The 22,835-nt window shown below is 44.3% G+C and overlaps 1 protein-coding gene and 1 pseudogene across 1 annotated transcript in view; one reads left to right on the plus strand and one right to left on the minus strand.

Annotated features, from left to right (window-relative positions):
* Positions 1–22,835, plus strand: part of WLS (Wnt ligand secretion mediator) — a 115,546-nt gene that overhangs the window by 51,747 nt on the left and 40,964 nt on the right. Inside the window, exon 3 of the mRNA XM_052636697.1 lies at positions 19,295–19,419. Within this exon, the coding sequence (XP_052492657.1) occupies positions 19,295–19,419 (125 nt within the window). The remainder of the gene's footprint in view (positions 1–19,294; positions 19,420–22,835) is intronic.
* LOC128044468 (60S ribosomal protein L29-like) lies at positions 16,940–17,426 on the minus strand (annotated as a pseudogene).

The following is a 22,835-nucleotide window of genomic DNA, read 5'->3' on the forward strand; positions in this document are numbered from 1 at the left end:
GGACTTGAGCAGAGAGAAGAAATGTAAGTTCTTAAGAGAACAGAGTAGCCCAGAAAGGGTGGCAGCAGGACCCAGTATGTAAAACAAGGACCTGAACAGATGCTAGCCACAGGCCTTTCACTACTGAAGCACCCCAGTTTTTAACTTTGGATTAAGAACCTTGACCTTGAGAGAAAAATGTGCACAGACCCCATACAGATAGTTTGTATTCATATTTCACCTGAAGACCTGAAGGTCATCTGTGGGATTCAGAGGTTCATCAATCTCAAGGAAAGGGTTCTACCTTCATGGTATAGGTAGACCCCCTGAGTGCCCGGTTGTATGTTGATTACCAGTGAAGCAACTGGAGAACACCGTGAAATAGAAGATGGGGGAAATTCTCAGCACCCTTAGGAGATTATGTGCACAAGGGATGATTTAATTATATTTGACTCTAAACAGGAATATGTAAATTAAAATATTTGGGAATAGAGTAATAATTCAAGAAGGGACCAGAGGTATGTGGGAGAAAACCTCTTAGAAGTCTGCAAATGGAGATTATAGAAGTTACGTGACTTCTCCAAAGTCATCTGGGTTGCAGCTGAGGAAGGCAGGACTAAGAACCCTGTTTTTCCACCATGAAATACTGTGAAATGACATGTTGTATGGAGAAGATCGTAAATTCCCTTGTTAAAAGAATTTAATATTGGAAAAAAAAGATAAGCTCCTAAAAGAAAGAGAGGCCAATTGGTGGGTTGCCTTGATGACTGGGCTAAGAAATTTGGAATTTCATCCTTAAGAAAAAGAATTGAAAATCACATATTTAGTACTGAAATGAAATGTGGAATTCAGGATTTGAGACTTGTAGCTTATCCTTTGAATTATACAGCAGCTGGAAATCGATTTTTTCCCCCATCTGGACTTCTCACATGGTGGTCTTCCCAACAGGAGGGCATCTGTGAACTTTTTAATGGGAGAAGTCATAAAGCTGGGTTAGGGCTGTGTTCGCACAAGGCTGGCTTCCGAGGCAGGTAAAATCTAACTCCCCTTTTGCTTTTCAGCCACAGACACAGCCATCGCTGCCACCACCAGCTGAGTAACTCGGAATCTAGGGGTTGCCAGTAATTGTGGGTTTTAAGTCACAGAGGAGAAAGATAAGAGGCGAGCAAGGCTGGTTTTTTCACAATTAAATGTTGCCTCTCGGGCTTGTCTGTCGGCAGGAATCCAAGAGGTCAGGACCCACCAGCCATATTATTTTTCTCCCTGGCTGCCTGCTGTCACTCTTATCCCCTCCTCATTCATGGGAATGAGGAAAAGGTGGGTTGGAAATAAAAAGCTTTCGCTAGCCTACTTTTTCCTTTACGAAACTTGTCGGAAACAAAGCTTTCCGGTGAAACAGACGGGATCCCTTTAGGTAGCTGGCTTGTCCTGGCGACAGCACAAAGGTATTTTTATGGGGGGGGGAAAGAAACCATTATTGAAATGTCCCCTTGTCATTTTATAGTTATGACATTGTTTTTTCTCCAGGACTGCCATGTACTCTGGTATTTTTACATTTGTTTCTGTTTAACTCTTTCTGTTGGTCAACATCAAGTTTCTATCCCTGGTCTCGCCAGCTCCACTGCAAGTGCCCTGAAGGCAGGGATTGTTTTACTGTTGTTTGTTTTTAACAGAGCGCTGCAAAGGTAGAAGGCAGTTAAGCATCTGGTGTTTCCATTTTCTGTGTTCAAGAGATGTTAGAACTAGAGGGACCTTAGTCATCATACGTTCAACTTCAGTATTTAATGAAAGAATACAATGTGTAAAGTGACTTATTCCAATTGTACAGGTAATTAGTGACTTTCCCAGAGCAAGAAACAGGTCTCATCTCCTAACTCATGACTTAATAGGAGAGGCCTGGAGTGATGAAGTCAGGCAAACCCCGTTCAGTTTGCCTCCCTCCCACGCTGACACTGAGACCACATGCCTCGGTTTCCTCATTTTGAGATTACCAGATAATCTTCTATATCTGGCTGGCATCTAGGTGCGGCTGAAAATGTCTACACATAATAGGCACTCAAAAATGAGAGAATCTTTAGAGAATCGTTAGAGAATCTTTATGTCTTTTAAAAATACAAGACCTCCTTTACAAGAAAACACATTTCTGTGATCTCTTCACCATCAGAAAATGTAACTTGATTGCTGTTGGTGAGAACAACTTAGGAGGAACAGCAGGCTAGCGGGGCTCTTGGGAAGATGCAGCCTGGAATGGACCAGAAGTGGAAAGTGGTCCTGCCCACAGATAAGAAAGGTAACAAGTGCCGTGCCTCGGCCTGTGTTCCAGCAGTCCTCAATGGGAGGGAGTTGGGTTGGCTTGTTCAGCAGTTGGTAAGGAATGCCTGCCGCACCCGCCATGCTGGGCAAGAGGCTAGATAGAGATGTTGGGGGTTGGAGGGGATGAACAAGTCAATGGGCCTAACTTGCTGCAGGAGTGAGATGAGTGTGAATGATGGTAAGTCACACAGTGAGAGAGGGAAGGGCCAGGGGCTGAGGGACAAGCACTCAGGAGAACACTGCCCAGGCTCAGTGTTATTCAGAGGCAAGTTGGGGGAGTTAGATGCATGGAAAGATTGACCGAGATGGGGTGGGGCAGGGGGAGTGCCAACATTACTGGAAAGGAAAGAGTCTTTCAAAGGAAAGACTGAGGTGCCTGGGGAGGAAGAGCAGAAAGAACCTGCTCTGAGCATCAGTGGCTCTTACTGAGGAAGAAGTGGTGAAGGTCTTTGGGCCGCGACCCAGAGCTCTGGTTTTTGGTTATCCTTCACTCTCACAGACATAGATGCCTTCTCCACCCTCTCTGTGGTGTTGGGTCTGTCTATCTCCTGGAAGCCTGAGCAGCTCCCACACATTGTCCCATTGCTTCCTGGAGCTCAGAGAATGCCCTCACTGATGATCAAGGGGAGGACCTCATCTGCAAATGAGAACCCCAGTCCCCACCTGTGTGCTTAGTCGCTCAGTCATGTCTGACTCTTTGTGACCCCATGAACTGTAGCCCACCAGGCTCCTCTGTCCATGGGGATTTTCCAGGCAAGGATACTGGAGTGGGTTGCCATGCCCTCCTCCAGGGGATCTTCCCAACCCAGGGATCGAACCCAGGTCTCCTGCATTGCAGGCAGATTCTTTATCATCTGAGCCACCAGGGAAGTCCCCCATCCCCACCTAAGCCACATGAAATATTCTGTGCGAATAACACTGGCCTGACTCCAGCAATAACACAGCTGCTGAAACAGCTTAGTCACCAGGGCGATGGAGGTAGTGCGGCGTGGGAATGTGGGGTGCAGAGATCTGACATTTAGCTGGCTGGCAGCCCCCCGGGAGCCAGCACAGATCTGTGGGAGAGCCTCAGAGAGAGTCCGCTTCCCATTCACAAGCATGTCCTTGTTTCTTTTGAAGCCCAACCGTAATCCTCTCCCTGGGCCGGGCAGACTGTGGAAGAAAACTGAAACATTTTGGAACCGAGGAGAGGAAAACCGAAATGGTTTACTCCTCTGAGACACCTGGTTTCTTTCCCTTAATGATCCATGTTTATTTCCTGGATTTTTTTTTCCCCTGCTCCAGGTTAGGCAGAGTGTGATTTAGAGGAAGGTCGAGTGGGAGGAAGGGATGGTGGGGAAGAGCTCTTATCTAGAAAATGTGACTTTCTTAGCTTTTAGGTATCCAGGTGATGTAGGAAGAAGAGGGCAAATCCTGGCCCTCCTGCCTGATCTTGCTTGAGCTTCTTCTGCGTCTTCATCCATTAGAGCTCCTGTCTGAAGGACTCTGGGCAGATCTGGGCACACTGCTTCCCTGGTTTCAAGCAGGGTTTTAGGAGGACTAATAAGCTGCCACGGAGTGACCCCATTCCTCTTCTAGCCTTTTGAAGAAGTGACCTTTGTGTTTTCTCTTTATCCTGGACTACTTCTGCACTGTTTATTTTGGGGGTTGTTAAGTTAAATTAGCCATCCCTTTCCTCTCCTAGTTACTGTATGAGAATGCAGCTGTCAGTCTGTGAACTCTGCCATCATCTATTTTTAGATTCAGGGTGAATGAAGCCCTCTTCTCTAATTGCATCTGGTGGGGAGGGGGGAGGGCAGGTAGATTTTCATAACCATCACGTCAGCTGTTCTTCTAAATGCCCTGTGCTCTGATGGCGTCCTGGGGAGAAAGCAAAGAAGCCCACTGTGCGGTTCCCTGCCCTGGCTGTCGGGTTTGTTTTCACTCCACATTCATGTTGATTATGGTCAAATAGGAAAGAGCTGTTTCCACGTTTGCTCTCCAGTGTTTTAACACTTGCCAACTTGGATGGTTCTGATTTCTCTAGCTTTGTCAGGAAATGATTGGTTCATTGTTTAGTTCAGGTTCCTTGGAAAACAGGGAAGATCCTTCTGGTGACATTTACTATGAGAGTCAATAATCTTAAACATACTGAGAGCTGTGTAAGTGCAGCAGGCCTCAATTTTTTCGAGATCTCTCTACCCCCTCCTCCCCCATCCCCCCCATCCCAGTCTGCCTTTCACACAGCTGCCAGATCTCTTTGCTTAAACATCCTTCTAAATAAGATGCTGCAGTGTTCAGAGCACATTTCTCTTTCTCAGCAGATGCTTCCTCATCCCAACCTTGTCTGTTTCCTCTTCTCCATCTCCCATCCCCTGCCGTAGTGAATGAGTTGATTTCTCTGACTGCACTGTGCTATTTTGCGTTCCCATGACTCTTTAGCCATGGGTTCCCTCTGCCTATAATTCCTTCTCCTGCTTCCTTACCTAGTGAACTCTTACTCATCCTGTGAGTCAACAGTTAAACATCATTTCTTGTAGATGAGATACTCCAGAAGATTGTATATTCTGTGCTGTGTTTCTCATCCCCCTAGTTAGTACTCTTGACAGCTTATGCTGACTACAGTTGTCCCTTGATATCCCTCAGTTCAGTTCAGTCGCTCAGTCGTGTCCGACTCTTTGCGACCCCATGAATCGCAGCACGCCAGGCCTTCCTGTCCATCACCAACTCCCAGAGTTCACTCAGACTCATGTCCGTCGAGTCAGTGATGCCATCCAGCCATCTCATCCTCTGTCATCCCCTTCTCCTCCTGCCCCCAATCCCTCCCAATATCAGTCTTTTCCAATGAGTCAACTCTTCGCATGAGGTGGCCAAAGTACTGGAGTTTCAGCTTTAGCATCATTCCTTCCAAAGAAATCCCAGGGCTGATCTCCTTCAGAATGCACTGGTTCTCTAGGGGATTGGTTTCAGGACCCCTGTGAATGTCAAAATTCACAGATGCCCACGTCCTTTATATACCTCACCTTTATATGGTACAGTACAGTCAGCATTCCATTTCTGCAGGTTCTGCATCTGTGGATACAGAGGACTGATTGAATATATTGATTTCATAAGCACTACCCACATGGGGTAATATTCCTTCCCTGCTGGCTCATTAGTAAAGAATCCACCTACCAATGTAGGAAATGGTGGTTCGATCCCTGGGTTGAGAATATCCCCTGGAGAAGGAAATGGCAACCCATTCCAGTATTCTTGTCTGAGAAACCTGGGGCAGAGGAACCTGGCAGGTTATAATCCATGGGATCACAAAGAATCAGACATGACTTAGCAACTGAAAAACAACTGCCTTCCTTACCTTACTGTGAACAATTGAGGGCAATGAGTCTGCCTTGAAACTAGTAGGTGCTTAAATATATTTGGTGGAGGAAAACATGGATTGGGTGGTCCAACTAGCATTAGAGGTTTCAGAGGTGTATTATTCCATCTTGGTGGCAGCATCAGCTGTTACGATTTCTCAGTTCCTGATGGACTTCTTTTATGTCCCGGAAAAGTTGGCTTGAGTAGATTATCGGAGACCTAACATGTCATACCCGAATGATTGCTGTAGATTTTTCTTTTCTGAGGTCTTACCAGTAGTTCAGTCTATTCTCTTATCTCTGTAGACGTGGACAGGCATGACTGTTGTTGGTCAGTTGTTAAGTCGTGTCTGACTCTCTGTGACCCCATGGACTGCAACACGCCAGGCTTCCCTGTCCTTCACTATCTCCTAGAGTTTGCCCAAATTCATGTTCATTGAGTCAGTGATGCTATCTAACCATCACATCCTCTGTCACCTTCTTCTCCTTTTTGCCTTCAATCTTTTCCCAGAATCAGGGTGTTTTCCAGTGAGTTGAGTCTTCGCATCAGGTGGTCAAAGTAATGGAGCTTCAGCATCAGTCCTTCCAATGAGTATTCAGGGTTGATTTCCTTTTGGATTGACTGGTTTGATCTCCTTGCAGTGCAACGGACTCTCAGGAGTGGTCTCCTCCTGTATCCCTACTAGCCCTCTCAAGCAGAACACTGTTGCAACTCCATGTTGTAATTCAGATGGAGCAGGAGGAAGGGAATGGTGACCCCAGGCTCACTCTTTCCACCCAGTCCTAGGGAGCAGGTGTATTGCTCCTTGATGGTACCCTTGGCCAAATTTGAAGAACATCCTTTTTATCTGAGTGTGTGTGTGTGTGTGTGTGTACACATATGTATGGGGGTGGGAGAAAGGAAGCAGGTTGTAGGGAAAATAAAGTGAATGCCCCCCAAATAGCAGACTGTAGACTACACACAAGTGGTATAGAAATGATGGAGTGACAGAGAGAATTTTGGATTCTAAGGCTGTTTAGAGAAAGAAGAATTTATATTCACTCATTAATTTGGCAGATATTTAATGATGATTTGTAAAGACATGAGTGATGTAGCTATGAACAAGACAGAGGCAGTCCTTGGCTCTCAGAACCTCTCAAAGTGGGAGGTGGGCAGGGAAAGCGATACAGGGAAGTAAGCAGTCAGTAGCTGAGCTGCAGTAGGGTACGTGTTACAGCGACGGATAGGGTGCTGTAGGAGCAAGAGGAGAAGCCCTCCCTCTGTTTTAGTGGGTGAGGGAAGGTGGGAATGAGTCTGTAGAATTCTAGAAGATGAGCAAGTGTTCTTCTGGCATGAGGGGGGACGCCAAGCACTATCTTCAGAGGACTGTCTGCAGCCCAGAGGAAAAGCCCTTTTGTAATATACCCTCTCAAAGAAGGCTTCCTGGTAAAAACCCAGTGTGCCAGCAGGGACCCCAGGTGCAGTAAGTGTAGATAACTTTTAGTGAAACTGAAAAGTAAAAGTTGCTCAGTTGTATCGGACTCTTTGCAACTCCATGGACTATACAGTACATGGAATTCTCCAGGCCAGAATACTGGAGTGGGTAGCCTTTCCCTTTCCCAGAGGATTTTCCCAACCCAGGGATTGAACCCAGGTCTCCCACGTCGCAGGCGGATTCTTTACCAGCTGAGCCACAAGGAAAGCCCAAGAATACTGGAGTGGGTAACCTATCCCTTCTCCAGGGGATCTTCCCGACCCAGGAATTGAACCAGGGTCTCCTGCATTGCAGGCAGATTCTTTACCAACTGAGCTATCAGGGAAGCCTTAAAAAAGCAGTCAGCATTTGCTGCGTACTTACTGTATGCTAGGGCTGTGTGAGTGAGTAGCACATTTAATCCTCACAACCGTAGGAGATGGACACACTGTCATCCCCCTCTTTGTAGAGAAGTTCAGTGACTTGCCAATGATTGCACAGGCACCAAGTGGCTAAGGTGGTCCCTGATCCCAGGCTGCCTCTCTCTGAAGCCTGAACGCTTACCCATCTTCAAGGCTGAAAGTGGGATGGCAGGCTAAGGTGACCAGTGTAGCAGGCAGGGATAGGAAAGGGGTTGTGAGATGAGATCCTGAGATGCTAACCAGGAGCCAGGTCTTAGTCTTGTATGCCATTTAAGGAATTTCAAGATTAGACTGAGGGCAATGTAAAGGCATTGCAAGTATTTTAGAAATCATCTATGAAAAACATACATGGGGCATGTGTTTGAGTCATCTAGACCTGAAATGATGTTAGCCTTGAATAAGGGCTTCCCTGGTGGTTCAAACGGTAAAGCATTTGCCTGCAGTGTCGGATACCCAGCTTTGATTCCTGGGTCTGGAAGATCCCCTGGAGAAGGGAATGGCTACCCATTCCAGTATTCTTGCCTGGAGAATTCCATGGACAGAGGAGCCTGGCAGGCTACAGTCCATAGGGTTGCAAAGACTCGGACATGACCGAGTGACTAACACTTTCACTTTGAACAAGTGGAGAGTGGTGATGAGGACAGAGAGGGAGATAAATCTATAAGACTTAATGAGCTCAGAGAATGGACTGAATTTGGTGGTTTGGCTTTCTTTTGTGAACCGTGGAAATAGAGCCATCCATCCAGTGGAAAGTGGGCATGCAGATTTGAAACTCAGGAGGGAAATCTGAACTTGAGAGGTGACTGATGCCCCAGGAAGAGATGAGACCCCTCAGAATGAGTGCGCTGAGTTGGAAGGGGAAGGAGTGGGATTTCCCTAGTGGTCCGGTGGTTAAGACTCCACATCTCCACTGCAGGCAGTTTGGGTTCATTCCCTGGTTGGGGAACTAAGATCCTGTATGCTATGCAGCCGAGAAGCTTAAATAAAATAAGGAAGGGAAAAGAGCTACTCTACAGCTCAGTGAACATCAGGATGTGGTTATTCTATATTCTGTTGTCCTACCAATTCATTTGTTTACAAAACATTTGATGCCCCAGCTACTTTTCGAAATGTATATCCTTTAAGCAGTTCAGTAGGATGCAGTAGGGCTAAGTGGATATTTTCTGAGAAGATGTCACTTTGCAAAGGGCCTGATGTGAGGAACATTCCACAATGTCCTAGTCATATTTTCATAGGCAAGTTACTTCAGTTAGGAGATACTACTTCAGAATATAGCAAGGGATCATTCTGACAATGCTTAGAAAAATGTTTTACATGTGAAAAATATTTCTCCACAATGCAAATACTTGACATGACGGGGTAAAAGTGAGACAGGTGAACTCAACTGTTAGTCTGGTTTGTGAAATAATTGTACTCATTCATTTTATAACTACCTCACACCCAGGCCTGTAGGGCATCTTAAAAAAACAGCCAGGACCAAATTTATAATTAGCTGAGTCCATTTTTGCCAGACCTAACCATGGATATAGGACAGGGTTGGTTTTGTTATTTCCTTAATTGAAAGCGTCAAGAAAATACAAGCCAGGTCAGGGAGTTTTTGATCAGGGAAAGAACGCTGGCATAAATAACCCCAGATTATATGTCTGCAGGAGGCTGGGAGGAGGCTGGTCTGCACGGCCTCCTTCTGAGGTTACCCAAACAAACCTGGTGACTGGCAGCTCCCCTATGTAATGTGGGAATGTGTGTGAGCATTTTGAAATCTCTAATTTTTTCCCAGGGCAAGGGTCCAGGGAAATCAAGGTTTCTCAGGGTACTCACAAGCCTTTGACAACCATAAAATAATTCTTTATTTTCTCTTAATGTGACTTGCCCTCCCCCTTTTCCCCTTTATTTCTTTAACTGATCAATAATATCACCTAATCATCATGGGACTGGATGGAAAAGAAATAAGGATTTTTAAGTGTTTATGTACCAAGTGACTCTGTCTACAGCCTTGGGAAGTAGGTCCCGCTGTTTCTATATTGCAGAGGTGGAAACGGACTTAATCAAAAGTCACTTAGCTAAGAAGACATTAAGATAAAGTTGAAAAGTGGATTTGTTTGTCCCCCACACTCTTTGTAATATCCTGACTGGCAAATGCCTATTTCCAACAGTGTAAGTAAGAAGTGTTCTGATGAATTCCTTGAAGAAGGCTCATCTTTCATAGCTTCAGCCTCTCCTCCCAGGGGCCATTCTGACATTAAGCAGCTGCCCTGGGTTTCTTGGGGTGCTCACACTGTTTCCTAGCTCTTTGTCCCCCTCCCCCATCATTTTTGGCTTATGCTGAGGACTTGCTCACCTTTCTGGCTTCCTACTTGTCTTCACAAAACTGATCGGCAAACACTTTCCCATGAAGGGCAGGATGGTTTAACTCATGCAGAGATAAATGCTTCCTAAGGGTATGCTTGGTCTGTGTGTCCCAGTGTGGGAAGGCCCAGATCTTCCTACCTGTAATGGTACTCAGCCTGGGTCTGCTCCCACAGAACCCTGCAGTGCAGCTTCCTCATGTCAGGCTTCCATAACAGGGTGGAAATCCCAGCCGTGCCTTTCCATACCTCCCTTCCCAGTATTGAGAATGGATTTTCCATGCAAACAAAATGTATCTCCAAAGTCATTTGAGAAATGTGAGGCTCAGCCCACAGGACAACAGAGCTGCTGGTCTCATTTAGGTGTGGAAAGTCATGCATCTCAAATCTATAAATGCCCTATGCTGATACTTTACAGCTTCACCCCATAGAACTGGTGTAACCAGCATTCTTGTCTTATAGAGAAGGTTCTCCGGGAGCCAGAGGTAGTCGTGGCCTTCCTGCCATTCTCCCAAGGAGTTCAAATTGAATGTTTCACTTTCGTTCTCTCTGTGGAGGTGGGGGAGGGGAGTATTGCCCCAACAGCACCGTAGGAGTCATGAGACCCGTGCTTTATTACCTGCAACATGGTCATTAAAGCTGAGCTTTGTTTCCGGTCCATTGGAGGCTGGATCCACTGGTGGCTGGCTTCAAGCTTTGCTGGGTCCTCTGCTCAGTGTTTTCCTGTCTCTGAGTTTTGTGCTCCAGGTTTGGATATGGGTTCATAGTGGGAGGTTCATGTCTCTGAAACCCGGTTATTATTTTGAATTAAAGTAGATATGAGACTTACTTTCATATCCCTTATGACATGATAAAAACAATAGCTAAACCCGTCATGGGGGGCAGGAGGAAAAGGGGACGACAGAGGATGAGATGGCTGAATGGCATCACTGACTCGATGGCCGTGAATCTGAGTAAACTCCGGGAGTTGGTGATGGACAGGGAGGCCTGGCGTGCTGCGATTCATGGGGTCGCAAAGAGTCGGACACGACTGAGTGACTGAACTGAACTGAAACCCATCATGCCTTCAGCACTGATCTAAGAATTTTTCGTGTAGTAACTGATTTAAAGATCACAAAGTCCTAGGTGTGTGCTCAGTCGCTTCAGTCATGTCTGACTCTGTGCGACTCTGAGGACTGTAGCCATCCAGGCTTCTTTGTCCATGGGATTCTTCAGGCAAGAATGCTGGAATGGATTGCTGTGCCCTTCTCCAAGGGATCTTTCAAGCTAGGGATGGAACCCATGTCTCTTGTGTCTCCCGTGTTGGCAAGTGGGTTCTTTACTACTAGCACCACCTGGGAAGCTCCAGTGTCCTAGGAGGCAAGTCCTGTTCCAACAGGGTGAAGAAACTATGAGTGTCCATGGCTGGGGGGAGATCACAGAGTCCTGTGAGGGGAGGCTAGCAGGTCACTTGAACCGGCCATTCTCCCTGTATAAGAACCACAGGCCATGAAGCTCTAGAAGCTTGAGTCTGAAACTTCTAGAAGCTTGAGCTTCTAGGGGAAGCTGAGTCTTGGCTTCTTTGCCTTATGAACAGGAATGATAACATCTGCCCCAGACAGCACAGAAAGTAGGGAGGTGATCCATGAGGATTAGGCAGAGCCTGTGGCAAATGTTATGAACAAAATAGAAAAGTTTAGAAAGAACTTCACTCGGTGGTAAAATGGGAAGAAACGAATAGTGGTGTGGGGCAGTATGAAAAGTGTCTCCCTTCACCCCAAAGAATGATGTTTACTTAGCTGACGTGCGTAGAGATTTTGTTTCCTTTTGGTGTTTTTTTGTTTTTAAGATATTTTTGTTTGTTTGTTTGGCTGCATTGAGTCTTAGATGTGGCACGTGGGATCTTCGTTGCATCATGCAGGATCTTTTGTTGTGGTGCGTGGACTCTCTAGGTATAGAACATGGGCTCCAGACCATGCAGGCTCTCTAGGTGCAGCCTACAGCCTTAGTTGCTTCACTGAATGTGGGATCTTAGTTCCCTGACTAGGGATTAAAACTGCATCCCCTGCATGACAAGGCAAATTCTTAACTGCTAGACTGCCAGGGAAGTCCCTTCGTTTTGTTTTTAGTTAGTTATTAACATTCAAAAGTTGAGAGATGTATAACCATCTGAGGAGAAGGAAGTGGCAGCCCACTCCAATGTTCTTGCCTGGAGAATCCCAGGGACGGAGGAGCCTGGTGGGCTGCTGTCTTTGGGGTCACACGGAGTCGGACACGACTGAAGCGATTTAGCAGCAGCATAACCATCTGAACCTGGCTTCTCTTGAAGCAGCAGGTCTGGAAAGATAACCTGTGCTGTCTCTTGAGGTTTGGAGTTGAAAGCAGACATGACTGAAGCGATTTAGCCGCAGCAGCCCACATACATAGGGCTCTCCCGTCCCTGATCACACACCAACTTAGGGCCAGATCCAGGATCAGAACACAGGCGTCCCTGGGCTTCCAGCTCCAGGCAGGGTGGGTCCCTTTACACTTCTCCAGTCAGTTTTCTGAAGCTCTGTAGGTTCTGGGAGTTCCTCTCCTCAGTGCTCAGATTAGAGAATTGCAGCCATGCTCCTAGTGGTCTCCTGGGAGCATTGCATGTTTCTCTCCCCTAGAAAGTTGTTTGGTCAGAGTTAAGTGGCCTGCAGTGTGCTTGATTCAACTATTAGGTTTCTTTTGAATTCTGTTTCTGCCAACGAAGATAGTAGAGCGTGGTTGGGTCTGGGGGAACCAGACTGAGGTGTAAGGCCCAGCTCTACCACTTACTAGATATATTCTTGGGCAATTTTTCTAGCTGACTTCTTCCTCATAGGATAGGTGTGAGGATAAAAGAGTACAGTGTTCTCATGGAGCCTTGTTTTTATTAAAGACGTACCTGTTCATATTTTGTGACTCATTTGAGGGGCTTCTTTCATCACAAGTTAACCCAATTTTCCTTAGGCAATACAAAAAAAATGGTTGTCTTTTAAGAAGGCTTCAAAATAGTTCTCTTTCTCATATTGCCAACAACAATACAACTTCAGGCAAGTCACTTCATATCTGAGGGCCTCGGTTTACTTACTAATCAAAAGGAAATACCCATGCCCACTTTATAGAGTTGTTTAGTGAGGTCATTTAAATGAAAGCACAGAAGTCATGAGGGCCTAATAGAAAGTAATTGTACATGAAAACAGTCTTTAAAATTTTTGTTTTTAACAGCATATTTTAAAACAGTTTGGAGATTCCCAACAGGTAGCAATAACTCTTAAAATAGGAAGAAGGCCAGGAGGCAAGTATGTCTGGTCCTTTCTCTTCCTGAGGCACCTCCTCTGTAAGGCCCACCCCTAACATTTGTGGGGCCCAGGGCAAGAGTACCTATGAAGGCATGGTTGCCATATGTCTACATATTTTAAAGTAATAAATCACACCAACAAATTGTTGAGCCAAATAAGACCTATCACACAAATGTAACTAATCTACCTTCATGATGAACTGGAAGTCTGGGTTTGAATTCAGGGTTCTTGGACTCCTTGGAATTCTGTGTCAAAAATGGGATGGACCAGGGAGTGTGGGCTTCTCAATGTGTTTTCTTCCCATCCCTGACCCCATCCCACACAAAGACTATGTTTATGTATGGACACCCCACCCTCCAAGCTCAATCTCTGTCTGTGTCCTCAAAAACAGCAGCTGTTTGATCACTCATGAGCCCAAAGGTGCACAAGTGGTTGTGGAGTTCCCTTTGGGAGACCAGATCTGGGGAAGTTGTCCTCCTCCCCAGGATGTGGAAATAGGCTCAGAGCTGTCTGAGTTATGTATTCTGGATTCCTGAGTTCCTGGGCCATGTTCTATAAATTGGGGGAGAGGTTAGGCTCTTGGTGAGCATGTCCCTTTCACTTCAGGGTCTTCTCATCTGGAGAAGAAGTGGACAGCTGGGAAAGGGTGGACAAAGTGGGACCCTTTATTTGTTTTTTAATTTTATATATATATATATATATATATATATATATATATATATATATATATATATGAGAAGGAAATGGCAAGCCACTCCATTGTTCTTGCCTAGAGGATCCCAGGGATGGGGGAGCCTGGTGGGCTGCCGTCTATGGGGTCGCACAGAGTCGGACATGACTGAAGCAACTTAGCAGTACATGTATATATATATATTTACACTGGGCTTCCCTGGTGGCTCAGATGGTAAAGAATCTGCCTGCAATGCAGGAGACTGGGGTTTGATCCCTGGGTTGGGAAGATCCCCTGGAGGAGGGCATGGCAACTCACTTCAGTATTCTTGCCTGGAGAATCCCCGTGGATAGAGGAGCCCGATGGGCTACAGTCCACGGAGTCGCACAGAGTTGGACACGACTGAGAGACTTCCATTCATTTATTTATTTTTTTGTTGCGCTGGCCTTCATTGCGGTGCGCGTGCTCTTGACTGCAGCATGTGGCCTCCTCTCTTGTTGCAGTGCATGTGTTCAACGGTTGCTGCTTACGGGCTTCTCTAGTTGCGCCACGTGACTCTCTAGTTGCTGTATATGGGTTTAGTTGCCCTGCAGCACGTGAAATCTTAGTTCCCTGACAAGGGATCAAACCCATGTCCCCCTTCATTGCAAGGCAGATTCTTAACCACTGTGCCAGCAGTGAAGTCCCTGGAGAAGGACCCTTTAAAAGTCTGGGGCTGAGATTCAGGGCCGCTCCTGCTGTGTTGTGCCTAAGGCCAGTGCTGTCCTGAACCCTGGCCCTCCAAGGAGCTCAACACAAGAACTGATAACTGCATTTATAGCATTCATATTTATACTATTGAGTTCCATGGAAATACCCTTTCAACAGAGTTGACAGTCCCAATTCCTAATCCCAGGATTAGAAGTGAAAAGGAGGTAACGTGGTACCTAATACTCAACTCACAGATGGAAGCTCTGGCCAGTTCTTTCTTTGGACCACTGAGGCTGCCAAGCAAGGAGCAGTTGTAGTCATTCTGGCTCCTAACCAAGAGGATATACAAACTCTGATTATTGCTGCTGCCAAGCCAGGCATCCCACAGTTTCTTATACAGACGCTAATTATTCTGCATTCTTAGCCCTGGGTCTCTGCACAGCCTGGTGTCCTCAAGTCCAGAGTCTCCTCCTGGACTGTGTGGAGCTGAGATGGATGAGAACTGGAGTTCCAGTGATTCTGTGTATAGACTTTGACCCCACTTCTCTGTTGTCAGCATCTTGCCTTTCCTGTCTTATGCAACACCTGGTACTTTCCAGTTCTAAGTGGCTTGCCGGTCTATTGGACACATTGGCTCACTTTTCCAAAATATCCCTTCTGTGGAGTTTCAGCTGTGCCCATCTTTGTGGCTGTCAGGAAATCCTACTTCATCTGTTTTTCATCTTCAAAAAAATTGTTGCAATCTCTGATCTGCTCATGTCACTACCATTTTTCCCCCTTGAGATTTAATGGCTTTTATTTTCCTTTCCTGTTTTTTGTTTTGTTTTTGTGAAGTTTCAGGAGTGAGATGAGAAAACACAAGGGGCCAGTTCACCATATTTGACTGAGGATTTATTATCTTTAGCTATTTCTTTGTTGAAGTATAGTTGATTTGCAATATTAGTTTCAGATATATAGCATAGAGATTCATGCTATGACATTATGAGCATTGTGCTATGCTATAACATTTACATATCATACTCTATTAACAGTTATCATAAGATAATGGCTACAATCCTCTGTGCTATGCAATATGTCCTTGTTGTTTGTTTTATACATAGTAGTTTGTATCTCTTAATATCATACCCCTGAAATGTCCCTCCCCGTTTCCTCTACCTACAGGTAACCACTAGTTTTCTTTTTTTATTTACTTCTGTTTTGCCATATATGTTTGTTTGTATTATTTTAGATTCCACATATAAGTGATAACATACGATATTTGTCTTTCCCTGACTTATTTCACGAAGCATAATATTCTCTAGATCCATCCACATTGCTGCAAATGGCAGAATTTCATTCTTTTTTATGACTAATATTCCAGTGTGTGTGTGTGTGTGTGTGTGTGTGTAATTTGTACCACATCTTATTTATTTATTTTTTAGTTGAAAGATAATTGCTTTACAGAATTTTGTTGTTTTCTGTCAAACCTCAACATGAATCAGCCATAGGTATACATATGTGCCCTCCTCCTTGAATCTCCTTCCTATACCACATCTTCTTTATCCACTCGTTTATTGATGGACACTTAGGTTGCTTCTATATCTTGTGTGGAAGCTATTGCTTCTATGAACATTAGAGTATGTGTATCTTTTTGAATTAGTGTTTTTGGTTTTTCTGGATATATACCCAGAAGTGGAATTGCTGTGACATACGGTTCTGTTTTTAGTTTTTGGAAGAATCTCCATGTTCTTTTCCATAGTGGCTGCACCAATTTACATTCCCAACAGCAAAGTACAGGGTTCATTTTTCTCTATATCCTCACCACCACTTGTTATTTGTAGACTTTTTGGTGCTAGCCATTCTGACAAGTGTAGGTAATACTTCATTGTGCTTTGATTTGCATTTCTCTAATAATTAGCGATGTTGAGCATCTTTTCATGTGCCATCTGAATATCTTCTTTGGAAAAATGTCTTCAGATCTTCTGCCCATTTTTTGACTGGGTTATTTGGTTTTTTTAAAATGTTGAGTTGTACAACCTGTTTTTATATTTTGACTACTAACCCCTTGTTGGTTGCATCATTTGTAAATATTTTCTCCTGTTCCATAGGTTGTCTTCTTGTTTTATTATTGCTTTCCTTTGCTATGCAAAAGCTTTAAAGTTTAATTAGGTTTCAGTTTGTTTACTTTTGCTTTTATTTTTTTGCCTTAGGAGACCGATCCAAAAAAAAAAAAACCCGCTGTGATTTAAGTCAAAGAGTGTCCCGCTTATATTCTCTTCTTTATAGTGTCATGTCCTACATTTAGGTCTTTAATACATTTTGAGTTTATTTATTTATTGATTGATTTTTTCCTGTCTCAGATTTATTCATACAAATAGCACAGGAGGACACCAGCCCCATGAAGAGAGCAACCCAGGGGGTCACACCAGTCCTTCTGTCCTCACACTGGCAGATAAAGGTCTCTACTCCAGGGCTTTGGTGGGGTTCTGGGCACCCTTGGCAGCTTGGAGCTGCAGCTGCAGGTGGCTTGGCCTTGGTTGGAGTCTTGACCTGGGACTTCAGCTGGCAGAGCCTGAGGTCCTTGGCGGTGCGAGCAGGAGCGCACTTCCCGAGCTTGGGGTGGGCGATGTAGGCAAGTCGGCTGAGCTTGCAGCTGCCACCTGTTGGCATTTTGGCCTTGACCCCCTTGGGCTTCACTAGGGCCTTGACGGCCTCAGCACGTGCACTCATGGCCTTGGCATTGTCGGCCTTCTTCAGGCCCTTCCTGTTGTGCTTCTTGGCAAAGCGCATGTTCCTCAGGAACTTGGGGTCTACCCCCTTAAGAGATTCGTATCGTTGTGATCGGGGTTTCTTGATGCCGTTTCTATGCCATTTTCAGGACTGGTTGTGCATGGTGTGGTTCTTGGACTTGGCCATGTCTGCACCCGGGCCCTCAGATGCCGAAGCGCGTGGGACCGGAAGAGAAACTTGAGTTTATTTTTGTATATAGTTTGAGGAAATGTTGTAATTGCTTTCTTTTACATGTCCAAGTTTCTCCAGCACTGCTTATTGAAGAGACTATCTTTTCTACATTGTATATTCTTGCTTCCTTTGTCATAGATTAATCGACCATAGGTGCATGGGTTTATTTCTGGGTTCACTATCTGCTCTGTTGATCTATGTGTCTATTTTGTGTCAGTACCGCACTTTTGATTACTGTAGCTTTGTGGTATAGCTGAAATCTGGGAGGGTGATACCTCCAGCTTTATTTTTTCTCAAGATTGCTTTGGCAGTTCAGGGCCTTCTGTGGTCCCATATCAATTTTAGGATTATTTGTTTTAGTTCTGTGAAAAAGGGCATGGGTATTTTCGTAGGTACTGCATTCCATCTGTAGATGGCTTTGGGTAGCATGGCCATTTTAACAGTTAATTATTCCATTACAAGAGCATGGGAGATCTCTCCATTTTGTTGTAACATCTTTAGTTTCTTGCATCAGTATTTCATAGTTTGCATTGTATAGGTATTTTATTTTATTTCTTGGTTAAGTTTATTCCTAGGTTTTTTACTCTTTTTGACATCATTTTAAGTGGGATTTTTTTTTAGCTTTTTCTCTCCAATAGTTCATTATTAGTGATTGAATATTTAAATGGTACTAATAAAAGAGTCGGCACTGATGTTCATTGAGAGTTTTGTCTATATCAGAATGGCCTCAGATCCCTTCTTTCCTGTGTTATTTCTTTCTCTTCTAGATTTCCTCAGAGAACTAGGAATTTACTGCACTGTCAAATTGTCTTCAAGCCACACTGGGTCAGTGGATAGTAAAGCCCCAGTTTTCTAGACAGCAGCTATTCTTACCTGTTTCCCTTGTGACCTAGAGTGGAGGTTCCAGGGCCCAGAACTGAGCCCAGTCTCATAACCCCAATGGGAGCTGGCTCACCATGATCATTTTAGAAATGTAGTTGTGCTTTTTTTCCCCCATTAAGACTCCTCTATTCTGAAACTTGTTCAACAAAGTATAAAACAGACCAAGTGGATAGATGTAATTTTTATCAAACTAATCTCTTTAATGAGCTCTGTGATAAGTTAAACCCATTCATGGTCCTTATTGATACAGAAGTATATATGAATGTTCATTTGCATAATTATGAACTTATTCTAATATTCTTGTCTGTGTATAAGTCTTAAATTTAGAGAAACCCTTCACATCTTAAATTAACTTTGTCCACACTCTGAAGAAAGAGTTTGGAGTTTTAGAGAAGCAGGAGAGCCTGCATTTGAGAACTTCTTGGGGGAATTTTAGAAAGGATCTTTCAGACTAGAGTGTTCCTGAAGAAAGCGCCCAAGGTACTTGTCATTTATCTGAGAGGTGGCAAAAAATCTTGGTCATTTTGATCAGAGAGGAGAGAACAGATGAGTTGTAGGTTTCAAGTATTAAGGCACTTTTGTGGAAAATGACCTCATGTGCCATGGGACTTACATGGGGGGATGTAGGACCAGTGGTATAAGTTAAGGAGGATACATGTTGAGTCAGAACCTGACCATTTGGAACTGCCTCAGAGAGAATGAGACTGCCGTCTCTAGAGGAATTTCAGTGGGAGCTCTTTGACTCCTTAGCAGAGCAGTTGGTTATGGGAGGGGACCCAGCATCCAGCTCAGACATTCATCCTGTGACTTTTAAGTCTTCAGATTTGGAAAGTCAGGTTTGGTGCTTGATAGGAACTGATACATCTCTTTTGTCTTGTTGGTTTCCATGGTGGAACCTGTAAGAGTTTTTAAACTGTTTTCAAAGTATCTTTCCAGAAGCCATTTCTGAATTGTGCTTCCTTTATCTCTTGCAGGAGAAAATGCAGAAGTTTCCATGGATGTTTCTCTGGCTTACCGTGATGATATGTTTGCTGAGTGGACTGAAATGGCCCATGAGAGAGTGCCCCGGAAACTCAAATGTACCTTCACCTCCCCCAAGGTAGGGTACCTTGATGTCCTAGTTGATGGGGTTTTTATCTCGTTTCCAGGTATGTGGGAACATTTGCTCAGACAGATTCCTTGTTCCTAAGCATGCATGACCCACAAAGATTAGTGGTCACCATCCTTTGTCCTAGAAGAGGGCAATTTAGATATTTCATGTCCCTGCAAAGGAGCAAAGAACAGAAGAAGGAATGTTTGTTTGAAGTGATTTCGTTGTTTCTCTAAAATACCTCCATAAAAATAAGCTCTTTGTTCTTCTGTTAATTAGCTAAGTGTTTGAAGAATGTTGCTTAGTTAATTTTAGGTGTGTAAATCTGTTCATATTGGATCAATGCGTGTGTCTGCTGTTTCTTAGGCATCTCTGTTGCCAAAATCAGTGTGCAGGTGTGAAGACTAACAATCCCAGGGAACAAACATCAGAGACAAAAAGAAGGGCCTGAGGGAGCAATCTAGTTTCCGTTGTGACCTCTCAGTTTTTTGCACGTCTGTGGGACTCTCCTTTCTTTGGTTCTTCCAGGAAGATTTGTTTAACCACCAAGAAGGAAGAATGTCCCTATCCTGCATTGAGTGCAGGAGATGGGGTTCGATCTCTAGGTCAGGAAGATCTTCTGAAAAAGGAAATGGCAGCCCACTCCAGTATTCTTGCCTGGGAAATCCCATGGATCAAGGAGCCTGGCAGGCTACAGTCCATGAGGTCCCAAAAGAGTTGGACATGGCCAAGTGAATAAACAGCAAACAACAAATACTTGGCTTCAATTCCAGACCATTTCATTTACTGACTACATTCCCTCAGGCTAGCTTGCTTTATCTGCTCAAGCTTCAGTTTCTCTTTTGCCAAACGAAATAATAATGAATACCTGCCTGTGGAATCTCTGTAAGGACTAGATAACAGAACGAATCCTACCACTTGAATCTAGTCTGGGACATGTTTCACTAGATGGGCCACCAGGACAAAACATTTTAACTAAAACCCTCATGGGCCAACCGTGCACCCTACATAGAAGCATCTTTTGGGGCACCTGGTATTTGTTAAGCCTCTCTTTCCCTAGGGTTCCTAGACCAGAGCTATGGAAAGTGTGGCCTAAGAATTAACAGCATCAGCATCACCTGGTAGCTTGTAGGAAATGCAGATTTTCAGGTCACACTCCAAACACAAGAATCAAAATTCACACAGAACCAAGGAACCTGTGTTTTAATAGGATTTCAATTCCTTCTCTTAAGTTTGATAAAGTTTGAAAGTGACTTCAGTAGATCCTTTCCTTAATGGTCAAATGTAGGGTTCCCCCCACCCCAAATTCATCCAGAATTGTTTTGAGTAGGCCCTTGGGGGTAATCTGTAGGTGAAAAGGAATGGTAGAGAGGAACTGGAGGTAGCAGAAGAGAGATATGTAATATTTCTAGATCTTTGTATGCAGTGGAGGAAATTAATTAAAACCTTTCTAACTGTTGCTGCAAGTTGATTGCATCATTCAAGGGTAAGACTGGTTGGATGTCTAAAGCTAAAGGATATAAAGCTTTTGCATATGGAATTTCATTCTCAGAAAAAGCAAAAAGTCATTTCTCACCTTACTTAAACTCTTAGAGGGCACTGAGAAGCAGAGTCAGGGGAGGTTATTAAGAAGCCTGCAACTGCTTCTTAATGACAGTTGCTTGATTATCTTTAGGATGTGTTGATCTCTTTCAAGAAAGATACTAAACCTTGAAAAGTGTGAAGGAAATGAATCATCAAATCTATGCTTTTTGATTGCAGTGAAATTTAGACTTGAGTCTGAAGATTAAATGAGAAATTGCTTTAAAGCTTTTTAGTCTCTGGTGGATTGTGAAGTTTAAAAAAAAAAAAAAAGTCAAGTTGCCACCTGCTGTAATTTGTCCTAATTAGCCAGTCTCATGCTGGATTTAGGGGAGGGCTGAGGGGGCTGGGGAAAGGAAAAGGAGGGAGAGCAGGAAATCTTTCTTTCTAAATGCCCTAAATACTGGCAGAGGCAGAACGTCAGTCCATAGAGTCCCCAGCAGGATAAGGTGAATTTGTCTGAGACAGGTAGGACAGGCCAGGATCCCAGGACCCTGTATGTGTCTCTGATCTGTTGGATTTAAGTAAATTTGTCCCATGTGGTGGTGTTACCCTCTGTGTAGGGACAGGGGAGTGGAAGACAAGGGAGTGGATGACCCATGAAGGGGCATTAGAAGGAACTCAAGAGATCACATAAATAAACCTTCTTGCTTTACTTAGGGGGCTTCCCTGGTGGCTCAGATGGTAAAGAATCTGCCTGCAAAACAGGAAATTCAGATTTGATCCCTGGGTCAGGAAGATCCCTTGGAGAAGGGAATAGCTACTCACTCCAGTATTTTTCCCTGGAGAATCCCATGGAGAGAGGAGCCTGGCAGGCTACAATCCATGGAATTGCAAAGAGTTGGACATGACTGAGCAACTAAGTATGCATGCATGCTTAGAAAGTGATACCAAATGAGGTGGGTGACCTTCCCCAGCTACCCAGTAAGGGGTGAGGTCAGGACTAGAATTTGAATCTCTTGGCTTGAAGTTCAGTGCCCTCCTTACTATAGCACAACACCTACCTTCAGGCATGTCCAAGGCCACAGCATTCCTTTCTTTCTGCTTCATTCATGTGTCCTCCTCCCTGTCAGAGCTGGAGGCTGGACTTGCAAGACTCATGTCCTCAACTCGATTCTGCCATGACTTTTGGGACCTTGGGTAAGACACGTAATGAAGACAGTGGCATTAGACTAAATAAGTTTTGTTGCCTTCAAACTCTCAATTTCTGTAAATAAGCTTATTGGAAACACATCAGAATATCCACTTTTTGCTGTTACAAGAGTAGGTAATCAGCTTCCTTAGTTCACCTTCATCTGAGGTTGAATTAGAGCCTATACTGTATTTTCAGCAATTTTGCAGAGTCCTTCCTGCCTTGATTTATAAGTAGAAGAGAGGGGAGCAGAGGGGAGAGAAAGATCTATACAGGAAGACTTACCCAACTTGCAGCTGAGTTTTGGAAAAGGATTCTTTCTACGGAAGAATTTTTAAAACTTCAAATGCATGTCTAATCAACTGGTCATTCTGATAAGAGCCCCTAAGACCTTAGAAAATGAAAAACGATCATGATCAATCAGTGATGTCTACCATTAGTAGGAAAGGGAAGAGTGGAAGAACGTACACCGGATCTGTACCTACTCTACCTGTTTTTGTCCTTTGTGTCTTCTGTCCCTGGATGAAGGTCTGCTTATTGCACCCTTGAGCTCTGACTGTCTAGTAAACCACTCCCCCACCCCCACCCCCAAGATCGCAGAAAGAACAGACTCCTTGTTATCTTCTTTTCTCCTCTGGACTTTTTGCTCTGAAGATTTACAAAAACTTTTGGGAGGCCCTGAGAATTCAAGCTTAGGAATACCAAATTCCAT

The sequence above is a fragment of the Budorcas taxicolor genome, chromosome 3 (assembly GCF_023091745.1).
Source record: "Budorcas taxicolor isolate Tak-1 chromosome 3, Takin1.1, whole genome shotgun sequence".
Classification (NCBI taxonomy): Eukaryota; Metazoa; Chordata; class Mammalia; order Artiodactyla; family Bovidae; genus Budorcas; species Budorcas taxicolor.